At 55.5% G+C, this 16,351-nt stretch overlaps 1 protein-coding gene and 1 long non-coding RNA gene across 2 annotated transcripts in view; both read left to right on the plus strand.

Annotated features, from left to right (window-relative positions):
- The window catches only part of LOC311624151, a 244,719-nt gene that overhangs the window by 174,618 nt on the left and 53,750 nt on the right, over window positions 1-16,351 (plus strand). The gene's annotated exons all lie outside the window — the stretch shown is intronic.
- ATP9A (ATPase phospholipid transporting 9A (putative)) overlaps window positions 1-16,351 on the plus strand; it is a 124,781-nt gene that overhangs the window by 54,680 nt on the left and 53,750 nt on the right. The window contains exons 6-9 of the mRNA XM_084886983.1: window positions 1,319-1,370; window positions 3,103-3,197; window positions 4,816-4,896; window positions 7,425-7,500. Of these exons, the coding sequence (XP_084743109.1) occupies window positions 1,319-1,370; window positions 3,103-3,197; window positions 4,816-4,896; window positions 7,425-7,500 (304 nt within the window). The remainder of the gene's footprint in view (window positions 1-1,318; window positions 1,371-3,102; window positions 3,198-4,815; window positions 4,897-7,424; window positions 7,501-16,351) is intronic.

A 16,351-nucleotide genomic window follows, 5' to 3' on the forward strand; every position in this document is an offset into this window, starting at 1 on the left:
TTCAGCAGCTCTGCCTGAGAGAACAGTCTCTTTTTCCTATGAACATTTTTTCATGTTCAGATGTGTGGGTTAGCTAGAAATCCTACACACGTTTTGATTTCCTGTTTGATGTTCTTTTATTTTATCTTATTTTTTTTTTATTTACCATGAAGACTTTCTAAGAAGTCTGTGTAACTACATAAATGTGTTTGTCATTTGCCTTTTGAGCAATTTTAGCTTGCATTTAAAATAATTAAATATATGTCTATATATTTTATTGATTTTTAGAGAAGAAGGAGTAGGGAAAGAGAGAGAAAAATCATGGATTGACTACTTCCTGCAAGCCCCCTACTGGGGATCGAGCCCACAAACCAGCCATGTGGCCTGACCGGGAATCGAACCTATAACTTTTTGGTTCACAGGACATTGCCCAACCAACTGAGCCACATTGGCCAGGACGTAGCTTGCATTTTTTTACTTAAACATCATGCTTTTCAATAATTTTATGGGGAGCAGAGGTTACTAGGAGAACAGTAAAAAGGCAAAAAAATACATTTTTAAAAATAGCACTGCTGATTGGCGCCTGACTTCAGCGGATACTCGCATCTCTTTACTGTGCCGTGTGGAAGGTCCTGGGTTTTGAGGGTGGCTCTGGAGAGTCTCGGGGTAACGTTTGGTTAGGAAAGGAGTGTGTCTGCACTGGGTTCTGTAGGGAGTGAACTGCGCTCTTTTCAAAGGATTAAACCCGGAACTCAGAGCTGATTTGCGGGAAAGGGGAGCCCTTCTGGGCGGCCGCCGGAGAGCCACACCCCGAGCTCTGCACAGCCTCTCTGTCCACAGCTAAAGGAGGCTGCTGTCCGCCGCGCACTCTCTTTTGGAGAAGGGCCTTTGTTCCCTCCTGTGACTTGACTTCCTTATTAAAATGCCCTGGAAGCCAGACCTCCAGCTGGGAAATAGGCAGAAGCAGAGAGCGTGAGCAGGCAGCGCGAATCTTTCCTTTCCGGGGACAGCCTGGACCAGAGCCAGCGAGGGCGGCGGTGTGAGGCCGGGTCCCTGGCCGGGATTTCGGAAGGGAATGGTCTGGTTTGCCAGGAAACCAGAAGCTCTCTTTCTGAGATAGGATTTCAGCAGCAGATCAGAAACAGAACAGCAGCGTGCGAGAGTGTGCAGATTCAGAACAAAATAAACCCGCCCGTCTGTCTTGGACAGAGGCAGACCCTGAAAAGACGCCGGGGAGGGGGGTTCCGATGGCTCCCTCCCCACGGGGGGGGGGGCGGGGGGGGCGGGGTGGAAACACACCCGGGACGGTCCTTGGTAACGGCCCTTCTTTCCGTCACAGAACCAGCGGGTGCCTGCCGACATGATCTTCCTGAGGACGTCAGAAAAGAACGGTAAACATCTGGGACCAATTCTGAAAATAACCATTAACCTTTCAGTGGCGATTTGGCAAAACAATCCTTCGACCATGTGGCTGAAGGAGATGATCATTTTGGAGCCACAGGGGCAAATCCAAACAGCCCTTCTCACAGAGCAGCCCTAAAAAGAGGTTTTCCGTGCTCCCAGGTCCATGGGTTGTGACCATCATGAAGATACAGTTGGTTGGACCCCTGCTGAGTCCCAGCTGGTGAAGTCACACACATGGACACGCCCACACATACACACATTCATGCACACGCACGCGTGCGTGCACACACATGCACACGGATGTAGGCATGCTCGCACGCGCTGCTTTCCCTCCCTGGGCTTTGTGAGGCTCGGCTCCAGGAGTGGGCAGGAGGAGGGGGAGTGTCTGACAGACAGAAATTCCCCCTCTCCCGAGAAGATGCTGGGAGGTGTGTGCTGAGGGGGCAGGAGGGCACCGGGGAGAGAGGTGGGTGTCCCTCTGGGCCCCGAGTCCTGAGTGGCGGGGCCAGGGCCGCCTTGCCCATCAGTTTGCTTGTTGTCCCAGCCCAGTGGGCTCCCGCCTTTACAGGCCCCTCTCTCCCCGCGGTCTCCCCACGTGGCTGCCGCCGCCTGCCCACCCCGTCCGTCCGTCCGTCCGTCGGCTCACGTCTCCTCTCTCTTTATTTTTGATATTTAAGCTGCTCCGAGGAAACAAGGCTGTTTTTCTCCCTCTTATCGGGCACAATTGGAGATCTTTGAACCCCCGAGAGATCCGCATTGATATTCCTCTGAGGTTATGGCAGCTATTTCATTACAAATGGAATAAACGCAGGGATGAAATCTTACACTAATCATATATGAAGCCGTGCGGAGAGGGGGGTGGGAGGCACGGATGAAAGCAGCCTTCTTTGCAAAACCGAGGCTTTGTCCTCAAATCGGTCCTGAGGCCTGGTCCGTGGAAACGAAGTGCTGGGGAGTAGGTTCCCTGTAGGGCTCACCCTTTCTAAAAAACCCCCAAGCACCGCCCCCCCCCCACCCCCCCACGAAAGATAAGAACCTCCCAGAAGCCTTCAGGGCAGTGCCGGTGAGTGCCGTGCCCGCCCCGACAGTGAGCCGCACGGCCAGCCTGGGGCGTGGACGCACGTGTCAGACCCACATGGGGGGCGAGGCGGCGACTGCCCCCGCCCTGCCCAGCGCTCCCCGCTGTACACAGACTGGCGTTCGCTTTCCCGTCTGAGGTCTGTGCTGCTCCTCTCCATCCTCACACTCCAGGAAACAGGCTCAGGCAGGACCTGCAGCTAGTGAGGGTTGGAGCTGGACTTGAACCCAGGAGGTCCGGCTCCTGAGAAGGTGCTTGTACCCCGTGCCCAGAGCAGACCCGGATGCTGGTGATCTCAGGCCGCCTCCCCGCCGGGGCTTCTGGCACCGCGGAGTCCCAACAGCAGGCGTGGGCGGTGTGTGTGCCTCCCCATGTGATGGAGAGGACACACAGAGGGTTAGCACGGCCGAGAGGCCAGCCCAGGCTCCGCTGCCAGGGAGTGGGGGAGGGAGGATTTGAACCCAGATCCTTCTGACCCTGGCGCGTGAGGAGGAAGTGGGAAATCGGGTGTTTTCTTTCCCGTTGGGCGGCTGGCCACGTGTGGGCTGCTGTTACAAGGACCAGGGCAGGGCTGCCCAGAGCTGCCACCCCACGGCTCCTGGAGCTGCTGGTGAACAGAAGGCCCTGACTTCCTCCCGCAGGGTCTTGCTTCCTGCGGACGGACCAGCTGGACGGGGAGACGGACTGGAAGCTGCGGCTCCCGGTGGCCTGCACGCAGCGGCTCCCCACGGCCGCCGTGAGTAGCCCTCCCTGCGGAGGCACAAACGGCCACTGACCGCAGGGCTCGCAAAGCGGGGCGCCCTCCGGGCCAGGCATGGGTGTCAGAGATGGAGGGGCTGGTGGGCGTGTTGGGGTCCCGGGAGCCCTGAGTGCCGGCTGCTCCCTCGCACTGTGGCCACGCGAAACGCAGAACCAGTGTGTGGGACGAGCTCTCCGAGGGAAGCTCAGCATCTTAAGAAACCTTGACCGGGACCTCCTGTCGCAGGACAGGCAGGCCAGAGCATGTTTTTCCTCTGCTCAGAACTCCTCAGCTCCTCAGCTCTGAGAACCCACCCCACAGGCCTCCTGGCACCCTCACACCCCGGGTCCTCTGTACGCTGTCTCTGCGAAGGCCCTGACCTCCGCTTTGGGCCCTCCCCCCACGCTGAGGCCGCACCGGCCTCTCCGCCAGGCGTGCTTCTGCCCCCCAGCACCTGTCCCCGCGTGTCTTCCCCTGGGAGCAGCCAGACCCAGTCTGCTGGCTGGGCCCCTCCACCATATCCGGAAGTCTTGTACACCGTGTCTTGAAGAGGCGTTCTCTGGCCACCCTCTCCCGCATTCCCAGTCCTCTCACGTCAAGGCCGTGTCTTTGAGAGCAGGGCTCTGCCCGGGACATGCACTGCTGAATTCCCAGTGCATGGAACAGCATTTAGGACCGTGTGTGGAACAGCATGCGGGCAGCGCGTGGAGGAGCATGTAGGACAGTGCATGGAATGACGTAACACAGAGCATGGAGCAGTGTACGCCCAGTGTGGAACCGCGTTCAGGACAGTGTGGAATGGCACCCGGACTCTCTCTAAGAGGGTGTGGTCTGAGCAGCTGGAACCGACAGGCGCTCACAGCCGCCCCCCCCCTCACCCCCCCGGGCCCCTATAGTTCCCTGTATCACACCACGATCTGTGGGGGAGGGAGGAAGGGAGGGAGAAGGTAGCCAAAGTGTAAGTCTAAACACAAGTCACATGGATGAAGTGGCCCGTGGACTAGGTTACGGAACCACAGAATGTAATTCAAATGCCCGGAGCCCAGCGTGTGGCCCCTGCGTGGGCTGAGAGGGTTAAGCAGAGCAGCCAGCTGCTCCTGGGCCGGCGGTCACACTGGTGGTGCCAGGCCTTTCCCGGCCCCTGAGGAGGGAGGAAGCTCTGTGTCTTCATGGCGTTAGCGCAGCAATAAGAGTGCCCTTGGCACGTGTGGTTGTGCGTTGCTGATCTCAAGTGAGTCGGTGCTGCTATTATTACTGCTTCTTAAAGCAGGAATTCTAGAGCAGCGAGTCTCTAATTGGTCAGGAGCCCTGGGACTCGGTAGACGGCGCCATGGCGCCCCCGAGAGGGGCTGGTCCAATGGGGCTTGGGCTTTCCCTGGGCGGCGTGTTCTACTTCCGGTAAAGTCTCTGCCAAGAAAGGCTTCTGACCGCAGAATGACTGAAGGCTCTCCTTGAGAGTGAGTCAAGAGCCGGGAGCCGTGAGGACACCTGAATGCACCTTTCCCCACCTGCCCACCCTGTAGGCCTGCTGGCCTTAGGAAGAGTGGCTGCCTCCTGAGCCCTCTCCGGTCACAGCCGGCTTTGTCCTAACTCCGCCTGTCGCCCTGTCCCACAGGACCTTCTTCAGATCCGATCGTATATCTACGCGGAAGAGCCAAGCATCGACATCCACAACTTCGTGGGGACGTTTACCAGGGTGCGTAGCTCCGCTCGCCCGGACTCCCATCTCAGGGTGTGTTCACGGTGGAAGCCCGCGGACACGGTCCGGGTCTTCGTCAGGGAGTGTTTCTGTGCGGGGGGAGGGGGATAGAGTGGAAGCGGAGGGGATAGAGTGGAAGGGGGAGGGGGATAGAGTGGAAGGGGGAGGGGGATAGAGTGGAAGGGGGAGGGGGATAGAGTGGAAGGGGGAGGGGGATAGAGTGGAAGGGGGAGGGGGATAGAGTGGAAGGGGGAGGGGGATAGAATGAAGGGGGAAGGGGATAGAGTGGAAGGGGGAGGGGGAGGGGGTGGGGCTGAGGGCGGGATTCCCTTAGGGAGGCACTGCCTGACCGCTGACACTTTGTCTCTCAGTAGAGGCCACACAACTGCAGGTTCTGCAGCCTCTGAACAGCTGGGTTACCTGCCAACGTAGCCACGTGTTGTTCTAATTCATGCTAACGCTGATGTCTCAGCAGTACTCTGCCTCCCTCGGATGGGCCTGCATCCTCTATTGTTTAGATAAGCCCTGCCTGTCATTGGTGTACTTTTTTTTAATCCTCACCCAAAGATACGTTTGTTTATTTTTTTAACTTTAGAGAGAGAGGACGGTAGAGACAGATCTCAGTGTGAGAGAGAAACATCGGTTGGCTGCCTCCCATGGGCACCCAGACTGGGGATTGAACCTGCGCCACCTTGTGGTGTGTGTGCGGGGTGACGCTCCACCGGACTGAGCCACTTGGCCAGGACATTGTTGTTTGTATACATTTGGTTACTCCTGCCCAAGGATATTTCCTATTGATTTTTACAGAGAGTGGAAGAGAGGGGGAGGGACGGAGAGATAGAAACATCGATGTGAGAGAGACATTGCATGTGTTCCCTCACCCCCACCACCACCGTAGGCACCCTGACTGGGGCTGGGCATCAAGCCTGCAACCGAGGATGTGCCTTTGACTGGATTTGAACCCGGAATGCTTCAGTCAGAGGGCTGATGCTCTATCCACTAGGCCAAACCGGCCAGAGCAGTGATACTTAAAAGTTTTTGTTTTTTGTTTTTTAAACATATTTTATTGATTTTTTAACAGAGAGGAAGAGAGAGGATAGAAGGATAGAAGCATCAATGAGAGAGAATCATCGATCAGCTGCCTCTTGCACACTCCCCACTGGGGATGTGCCCGCAACCAAGGTACCGGAATTGAACCCGGGACCTTTCAGTCCACAGACCGACGCTCTATCCATTGAGCCAAACCGGTTTCTTAAAAGTTTTTATTGATGTCAGAGAAGGAAGGGAGAGGGAGAGAGAGAGAAAAACCAAAGATGGGAGAGAATCACTGATTGTCTGCCTCCTGCATGCCCCCCACTGGGGATCGAGCCGAAACCCGGGCATGTGCCCTGATGGGGAATCATAGGTTGAGGACACCCTGGCCAGGCTGGGCAGCTGTGCTTTTTTTTTTTTTTATAATACATATTTTATTGATTTTTTACAGAGAGGAAGAGAGAGGGATAGAGACTTAGAAACACCGATGAGAGAGAATCATCGATCAGCTGCCTCTTGCACACCCCCTACTGGGGATGTGCCCGCAACCAAGGTACATGCCCTTGACTGGAATCGAACCTGGGACCTTTCAGTCTGCAGGCCGACTCTCTATCCACTGAGCCAAACCGGTTTAGGCCAACTGTGCTTTTTAAGCCACTTCTCAACTCTTCGGAATAGAAATTAAATTTGGATTCAAGTTGCTTTAGGAACCTGGGACAGACAGGAGGGTTATAGAACCCAAATGAACTGTTCGTGCTGTCTTTCTGTGAGCCAGGAGGCGGCCCTGTTTGATCGTCAGCTCTCAGCAGCTTGTCCTCGAATCGGGAGCCAGCCTTTCCAGGGGCTCCCCTGGGGGCGGGCGCCCCGCGGATGGTCGTCGATGAGCGTGGCCCCTCTCTCCTGGCTGAGCTGTGGGCTTCTCACCAGGGGTCATCCTTCTGTACCGGTCTTGTGGTTTTTTTTCCCAAAACCTTGTTCCATCGCCCTGGCTGGTGTTTCTCAGTGGTTAGAGCATTGGCCTGCACTCCGAAGGGTTGTGGGTCCGTTTCACGGTTAAGGCCATGTACCTGGGTTGCAGTTTTGATCCCCACCCCCTGTCGGGACACATGCTGGAGACAGCCAATCAACATGTTTCTCTCATAAGATATTTTTCTCTCCCCTCTCCCCTTATCTCCCCTCTCCCCTCTCCCCTCTTCCCTCTCCCCCTTATCTCCCCTCTCCCCTCTCCCCTCCTCTCCCCTCTCCCCCTTATCTCCCCTCTCCCCTCTCCCCTTCTCTCCCCTCTCCTCTCTCCCCTCCCCCTCTTCTCCCCTCTCCCCTCCTCTCCCCTCTCCCCTCTCCCCTCTCCCCTCTTCCTTCTCCCCTGTCCCCTCTTCCTCCCTCTGTTTCACTCTCTTAAAATCAATGCAAAGAAATATCCTCGGGTGAGGATGAACAAAACCCCCATACAAAGCGCCTTGCTGATCAGTGTGTGTCTGTCTGGCCTCTCGCAGGAGGACAGCGACCCTTCGGTCAGCGAGAGCCTGAGCATCGAGAACGCGCTCTGGGCGGGCACCGTCATCGCCTCAGGTGAGTGAGGCGGCTGCCCTGGCCGCGGAATGTGGTAGCAATTTGCAGAGGGAAGAAAATCCCCCCGAGTAATTAGAATAATCATCTGTCAGTTGGGAAAATTAGTCCTCTGTCAAATGGTGTTTTCCACTTGTTCCCGCACCTCCAGGGGCTTCTGCTGGTATCTAATTGCCCCTCGGACACTTAGAGACGCCGAGCAGAGAAGCCGCTGTGGCCCCCGCTCTCTGCAGGCCCTCTCTGGGAATAGCCTTAATTGCCGCTGCAGATTGACGGCCTAATCTGTGCCAGAGGCTGGCTCAGCCTGCGCGTTCCGCCGGCCGGCCGTGTCTGCGGGGCTGCTGGTCCCGGGGGTACGGGGCTCCATGCACAGCCAAGGGCGGAGCCTCGACATGGAAACGCCAAGGGGACGTGGAAACCCGTGCCTTTCAGTTCTGAGCATGGCGTGGGGCTACACAGGAGGGGTTCCGGGGGTGAGCTGGCCCGCAGCGGCCCTGCTGATATCTGTGGGGCCCGCTGTCCGTCATGCCGGGTGACCAGCCCTTCACACATTGCACTCAGCCCTCCCAAAGGCGCCGTGAAGGTTGGCGCTAGTGTTGTCCCCATTCTGCAGATGAGGAAACTGAGGCCATGTGGGGTTAAGTAGCTTTTCCAAGGTCACACAGCAGGGAAAAGGTGCGTTGGGAGTTGAGCCCAGGCACTTGCTCCAGAAGCAGAACTCGTTGTACGGGCCGCTGTTAGTATGTAGTGTATAATGACTTACACTAACAACATGTAGTTCTGCTGCTGGCAACTTTCTGTCTTTATTATCAGAGGAATCCATTTCTTTCCCTCTTCAGGAGTGAAACTCCCTCCTTTCAGCCCGTTTTCCTCTGCTTGTTGGTTCTTTGTGGCTCATAGGAGAGCAGACACTCAGTCCAGATACTCTATGACAAGCATGTCAAACTCAAAGGGTAATGAACCAAATACACTGAGTGGCCAGATTATTATGATCTCTGCACGCATAATAATCTGGCCACTCAGTTTATATCCTATATAATAAAGGGATAATATGCAAATTGCCCCCTTGACTAGGAATTTGACCAGCAGGCAGGCCAGCCAACCGCCCATGTCCCCTCCCCTAAGCCAGGCTGACCAGACCCCACCCATGCACACTATGCACAAATTCGTGCACTGGGCCTCTAACACACACACACACACACACACACACACACACACAGTGTGTGTGTGTGTGTGTGTGTTAGATTATTATGCGTTAGATTATTATGCGTTAGATTATTATGTGTTAGATTATTAGGTGTTAGATTATTATGCGTTCAGAGATCATAAAAATCTGGCCACTCAGTGTAAATGAGGCATGCGGCTCATGGCTGAGTTTGACATGCTTGCTCAGTGACAGGGAAGGGACTGGCACAAGTGAGAGCCCAGGCCGCCTGGCGGCTCTGCCCACGAAGATGAGCTGACCTTGTGGTTTCTGCCAGGGTTCTTCTCTCCAGGCTGTGTGGATTGGCAGTGCCATCTGGCCGTCTCTCAGTCCCCCTGATAACGAAAGGAGTGAGAAATCAGTCCTGAAGATTCGGCACAGCCACTGCCCGGCCGCACCTTGGCTTCTAAGAGCCTTGATGTGTTTAATTCTGTCCTCGTTTTGATAATATTAATATTTCTGTGATAAGCGCCTGTGCCTGTGTCTGTTTGGTTTTCATTCTGGTGATTTTCCTTCCTTCCGTCCCGCTTTCCTTCTTCCTCTGAAGCAAACCTTGGGTGAACACCTTATTTAACCATGTCCTGCTCCATGGCCAGGTCCGGGTGCTGCGTGGAGTGCCAGGAAAGCCTAGTCTCCACTCTCCTGGGATCCGTAGTCGCTATATGTTTAATGTACGTTAAAGAGGAGACGGGGGAAGACAGGAGAGAGACTTCTATAAATTCCCTCTGAAACCACTAAAGAGGCAAATGGCTTAGGTGAAGAGGCATCGAATTCTGAGGTGGAGCGAGTGAGGGTGTGAAAGTCTGGTTGTCAGCTTTAACCTCAGAGACGAACAGTAGTCCTGTTCACCAGGCACTTTTTATTTACAGAGTGCTTTGCTGCCATTCTCTTGTTTTGGTTTCATGTCATAAAATGAGGACATTTAATGGAGTGCAGAATGGAGACTCAGAGAGGTTCAGCAACGTGCCTGAGGTCACACAGCCTTGGAGAGGTCAACTCTTGGGAGGAGGAGAGTGGAAGGCGAATTGGGATCTTGAAGACGGGGAAAGATTTCCCAGCAGTTCATGGGAAATGCATTGTGGAGTTGGCATACCCCCCCCCAGCTGTTTGAATTCATCTCTGTGTGCTTGGTGACGTGGGAAGAGGAAGAGAGCAGGGTTCCAGTGCTCCCAGGCATTGCCCGCCTCCCCCAGCGGGCGTATGCGTTGGAGTGAGTCAGGAGCTGGGCTTCCAGCATGTCTGTCGCTGCCCCCGTTCCCCTGACTTCTCACTGCGGTCTGACTCTGCTGCAAACACGGAGTCAAACGCAAGCATTTCCTTCAAGTGCTCAGCGCAAGCAGCGGCCACCAAGAATCATCTTACCTGTATGACATGTGGCCTCTGTGTTCCCTTCAGAATCTAACGCCTGAGTCTTGGTCACTCTGTTGGAAGTTTAAAAAAGAATAAAGCTTCCCCTGGTGGGTGTGGCCCCGTTGGCTGGGCACCATCCTGTGCAGAAAAAGGTTGACAATGCAACTCACCATCAGGGCACGTGGCTGCTGATCAATGTTCCGCTCTCATATTGAGGTTTCTCTCTCTCTCTCTCTCTCTCTCTCTCTCTCTCTCTCTCTCTCTCTCTCTCTTTTCTATAAAGGATGTTTTTATTGATGTCGGAGAGATAAAGGGAGAGTGAGAGAAATAGAAACATCAATAATGAGAGAGAAAAAAATCATTAACCAGCTGCCTCATGCATGCCCTCCCCTGGGGATCGAGCCCACCATCCTGGCATGTGCCCTAACCAGGAATAAACCATGACCTCCTGGTCGACACTCAACCACTGAGCCACTCTGTCTGAACTTCCCCTTTCTCTTAAAAAAATAAAAAAATAAATAAAGCATGCTAAGGTAGGTGCTGGGGGTCCAGCATTAATTGGTAGAGGATGCAGGTGCCATGGTAACTCAACACAGTGCTGCTGGGTGAGGGAGGAGTCACCAGGGCGCTAAGAGGGAAGGGTAGGGGGAGGCTTGGCAGAGAAGGTGGCCGGGATGTGACAGAGCCCAGGTGTTCTAGTCTAGTTCTTCCAAGACTCTCAGTGGTGAGGGACCAGTTTGGTCTCCCCCATTCGCCCCTCTCCCCCCCAAATCTGTAGCCGATGGATCAGGGTCCTGCTGTGTGTGGCCAGCAGGCAGGTCACGCCTGTGCACCTTGCTACGCGCGTGTGATAATGTCCCAGGGTCAGCAGGGCCTGTCCTGTGACCGCACGCTCGGCGTCACAGGGTGCCTGATTGCCATAAAGATTTCTGAACGCCGGCTCTCGTGGGCTCAGCACTTACCTTGTTGCTGATGGGGAACAAAGGGGTCGCAGGGAGGTCTGACCTGGGACCACACTGCTGTGCAGAGTTAGGAAGAGCTTCGTGACATGCCGACCACGGCAGTCCGGCTCCTGGGAGAGAGCGGCTGGGGGCCAGCTGGCAGGATGGGGAGGATTCGTGTTCTGGTGGGGGGCGCTGCAGAGGGCGAGGGACAGCAGAGGGGACAGCGTGGGAGGCGGGGTCCGAGGCCTGGGCCGGAGAGGCTGGGGTCGCATGCGGAAGGTGGACCCCGCGTCATCAGATCAGCCGGAAACCTCCATTGCTTAAATGAAAGCTCCCGTCCTTAAAAGCTGCCGGCGACTTCAACACCTTAAAGCGCCCTGCAGACCAAGCCAGCGCTGCGCTGCGGGCCGGTGTGGGCCTGCTGTCTGGGCGGTGAGGCCGCTTTGGATCTGGTGGTGACGGTTTTGGTCTTGAGCACAGGGAGATGTTGTGGGGAAAGCGACTTCAGCAGCATCAGGCACTGAGGTTGGCTGGTGCCAATGGGGGCCCTCCCTTGGGGAGCCCTTGATATTAACAGGGCTTACAGGAGAGGGGGAGGAAACAGGAGAGCTCCGTGCATTTCCTGGGAAACCTCATGCACCTGGACTTTGGACCTGGAGGCCAGCCTGGAGCGGGTGAGCTCAGCCCAGGCTCGGCTCCCACTGCCCACCATCTGCTGTGGCCGCACCTGCGTGCACGGGAGCCTGCCACCTGCTGGGAGCGGCCAGCGACTCCCCAGCCTGCCATCTGCCGCAGCCTCCCTGCCCGGAACCGCCTCGTGCGGAACACAGAGCGCTAACCTGGAGGGACTTCCGTGCCTCCTCCTGGGGCTCTGTCCAGGAGCCGCGGCCCGCACTGCATCCGGGCCAGCTCTTTCCTGGGCCGTGCTTGCATCTCTGAGTGTTTGTACAGCCTCCGCCAGTGTTCTTCAGAGGACAGGAGGCTAGGCGTTTGCTTTTCCAGTGGACACCCGATTGTCCAGTGGACACACCTGGGGTCTCCCTGAGAGGTTGGCAGGGATGACCCTCCTCATGTTTCAAATTTTAGTTCACCTTCTCAACCCAGCAATAGCTTCTCTGACATCCAGTACCAAGTGCAGCCTCCCCCTCTTCACCTCCTCCCTCGTCTCTTCCTCTCTGGGCCTCCTCCTCCATGACCTCCTCCTCCCTGGGCCTCCTCCTTTGGGGCCTCCTCTCCTGTCTCTTTCTCAGCTGTTTTCCTCATGGCACCCAGCACTCTCATTGTTACCATGTCTCTTGCTTCCCTCCATGATTGTCTGTCTGCCCCACTGTGTTGAACATTTTCTCGGCACACACTGAAAAGGGAAACAAAGGTAAATATTTGATATTGTTAATTCCCCCCACCCCCCAAATAGCTTGTCCCAATTCATGTTCCAGCCAACAGCATGTACAACAGGGCCCATTCCCCACCTCTTGGCTAACACTGGACATCAGTCTTTGGAGTTTTTGTTGCTATGATAGGGATAAAAATGGCTTGTCTTGCATTTCTGTGGTTGTTCACTAGGTTGAGTAACTTTTCCCCTGTTAACTGGCCATTTGTATTTCTTCTCTAAGTCATTTCCTTTTAGAACAAATGGTGCCTTGCATTATTGTGCCTTCTCCTCCTCAGCTTCTTCTTCCCTGGCCTTCTCCTCCCTGGCCTCCTCCTCCTCCCTGCCTTCTCTTCCTCCTCCACTGCGGGTGGATGGGTGGGAGTTCTCAGGAACGGATTGTCACCTGGACAGACATACCAGTCAGTCACAGAATCCGAACAGAATCAGACGCAGTGGCAAGAACGTGCTCCAAGAAGATGGGTGTGTTCCAGAGTTTCTATAATAGTTTATGGAGCAGGGAATGAATGCTGTAGGCATTAACTAACCCCCTGTGAGCACTGAACACTTGAAACGTGGCCAGTGAAAATGGGGAACTGTATTTGATTTCTCTTTAACCTTCATTCCTCCTCTCCCTTACGTCTTCCTTTTTAATTTTTTTTTCTTTTTTAGCAATACAAAAGGTAAATATTTATTCAAACAAAACTTTTAACAATGGATTTTACATTCCAAGCCACAAGGAAATAGCAAAACTTAATGCAAAGGGAAGACAAAAACCCAAAGTAGTGTATTGTCTATTCTCCTTTAACTCGATAACAGTTGACCCAGTGCTCTCTCGCATGGCCTATTTCACAAGTACATTTCAGAGTTAACAATTCACTTAGAATCCTGGGTTCAAACAGCCTTTCTCCCGAGAGTCAGGAGTTTGCAGATGAACTCCATTCGCTGCTTCTCTGGGGCGTCTAATGTCTAACTACGGAGACTAAGGTGCAAATGTAAACCTTGGCTAGGTTTCCTTACACAGGAGCACCCCAGTTTCTCGCTGGTGGCAGCAAATGGGGAAGGGGAAGGCCCCCAAAGGACCAGGCACACTTTAATCCAGGTGGGATACCCCCAGGGACCAGTGCGCCCTGGATTATGTCTCCCAAGTATTCAGAAGCCCCTGCTGAATCTTCTTTTTCTGCTTTCTGGCCCAGATGGCACATTGTTCTGGAGAGATCAGACTTTCTGGGCCCTCAAGTGTTGAGGGAAATGTGAAGTGTGAGAGGTAGTGGAATGAGCACTGGCCTTGGGGTCAGGGAACTCTAGGCTGGCTCCGGCACCAGACAGCTAGTATGTGATTTTTGACCCATTTAACCTCTGGGCCTGTTTCACTGTTGGAAAACCTGGGGATTGGTGTAAACCAATTTTTAGGTTCTTTCTGACAGGAACATTCTAGAATCCATACTTTTGTGGCTCTTCTAAGCCACCGAAAGAGCTGTCGAAAAGTCCATGTATTTTTTAATGCCATAAAGAGAGGCCCTTGGCCACAGTTCAGACCTTATTGACTCAGGTTACAGACACTTCTAACAACACTGGTTTTTCACAAATTCTCAGACCACACGGATTAGAAGCAGCAAATGGTAAGGGGGAAGAGGGGACGAACTGCACAAGCCAGACATCCTGACAGAAGTCACAGTCAAAAAATGTTTTCAAGTCAACAAACACAGATGGAGCGCAGTGTCTACCATGTGCTGGGCCCCGCACTTAGTGCTGGGCCATCAAGATGAGCGAGGCAGCCCTCAAAAGGGTGAAAACTCGGGGAGAAGACAAGGCATATAGGGAGGAACAAGTACAAACCTCCCCTCCCCCAATTACAAAAAAAACGAAAACAAAAAAAATTCAATAGAGGGACTGGCGACCTCGCTGCACACTAACCGTTGTCGGTAAGTCATTAAGAATGACAGTCACCAATTCGGAAAAGGCTGACATGGAGTAAACTCGGTTCAAGAGGCAGAGATAGAGAGATATCTCTTGTTTTAAAAAGGTCTCTTTCAAACACGATAGAAAACGGTTTCAAAAAAAGTTTTGGCACTTAACGAGGGGGTAGGTAAACTGGCTCTGGATTCACCCTGGCAGGCAGGCTCAGTGCCCGGCCACCCTGGGCGGCAGCGGGGGCGCCGCGGCAGCGTTGGCGGCGTTGTGCACGGCTTTGGGGCACTGCGCGAAGGCGTGCCCCCGCTTGCCGCAGAGGTTGCACACGATGCCCTTGCGGCAGTAGGGGCTCAGGTGGCCCTCCTCCCCGCACCGGAAGCACCGGTCCTGCGTGCAGCTGCCGCTCAGGTGGGTCTGGGAGCCGCACTTGAAGCAGGTCTTGGGCTGCCCCTTGTACCGGCTGTAGCCGCGCTCGGCGCCCAGGAAGAAGGCGCCCGGGAGGTGGCGGACGCCGCCCTCGCCCTGGCGCAGCTCGATCTCGCACTTGTACTCGCCGGTCCAGATGCCGAAGCGGTCGGTCACCTTGACGGGCACGGCCAGCACGTCGCAGTGGCGCTTGAGCCAGGTGACGATGTCCTCCACGTCCACCGTCTCGTTGCGGAAGAGGACGAAGAGCGTCTTGAGGCTGGCCCTGCCGCGGCCCAGCACCACGAAGTCGTCCCAGCAGTCCTCCTCCTGGCGCTTCTCCTCGTACACGCGCAGGAACAGCGCCAGCTTCTCTGCCGAGCGGAAGCTCACGTCGAACTCGCGGCTGCCGGGGATCTGGATGACGGCGTAGATGTCGCCGGGCTCCATGCCGATGGAGCGCAGGATGAGCGCGCCCACCACGAAGTCCCGGGTGGGGCGGGCGCTCTCGTCGCCCTGGAAGCAGATGCGCACGAGAAAGCGGCCCTTGCCCGGGCCCCCGGCCGCCGAGCCCGCCGCCGCCGCCCCCAGCGCGTCCTGCGGGGGGTCCTCCGCCGCGCCCGCGGCCGCGCCTAGCCTGGACGGCGTCGCCATGGCCGCCCCCTCGGCCGTCTTCCTGCAGCCCGCCTCCGCGGCGCCTTTCTTCTTGCGGGGGTCCGCCGCCTCGCCCGCCGGCTCCCTCGGCCGGCCCTTGGGGTCCCCGCGGCTGGCCGGCGGGAAGTCGCCGAGGCTCGGCGCCGCCAGGCCCGCGGGGGCGCCCAGCGCGCCCGCCCCGCCGCCGCTTTCCTCCTCGCGCCGCGGCGGCCGCGACTCGCCGAACTCACCCTTCTTCGCGGCCAGGTTCCTCACCACCTGCGCCCAGCTCAGCTTCCCGCGGCCGCCCGCCGGCTGCTCGGCGCGGGCCGCCGGGCGCGCGGCGGGCAGCAGCTGCGGGCGCCTCCGCTTCCTCTCCTCCTCGGGGCCGCCGCCGGTGGCCATGTTACCTACTTCCCAGCATCCTCCACTCTCTTTAATTTTTAAAATTGTAACAGTTGGTAGGTTTTTTAAATTTCTTTATTGTTGAGGGTATTACAGATGTCCCCTCTCCCCTCCATGTGGTTCCCGTCCCACCCTAGGTCTTTCTTTCTTTCTTTCTTTTTTAAACATATTTTTATTGATTTCAGAGAGGAAAAGAGAAGGAGAGAGAAAACATTGATGAGAGAGAATCACCTACTGGCTGCCTCCGGCACACCCCCTACTGGGGATCAAGCCTGCAACCCAGGCATAAGCCCTGACTGGGAATCGAACCAAGACCTCCTGGTTCATAGGTGTGTGTATTCAACCACTAAGCCACGCAGGCCAGGGTCTTCACCACCGTATGGTCTGTGCTCATAAGTAATGCATATCTACACTAATAAAAGAGAAACATGCAAATTAACCATCACTCCGCTATACCCACCAGCCAATCAGGAGCAAGCATGCAAATTAACCCAACTAAGATGGTGGCCACCAAGAAGCTGGAGCAAGGAGGAGGCTTGGGTGGCCTCTGGCGATGGAAGAAGCCAAGATTCCAGCCTGCCCTGGCCGGCCCTGGCCTCCACTCAAGGCTGCAAATTTTCAATTATAGAA

Source organism: Pipistrellus hanaki (assembly GCF_964339955.1).
Source record: "Pipistrellus hanaki genome assembly, chromosome: 6".
In the NCBI taxonomy this organism is placed as follows: domain Eukaryota; kingdom Metazoa; phylum Chordata; class Mammalia; order Chiroptera; family Vespertilionidae; genus Pipistrellus; species Pipistrellus hanaki.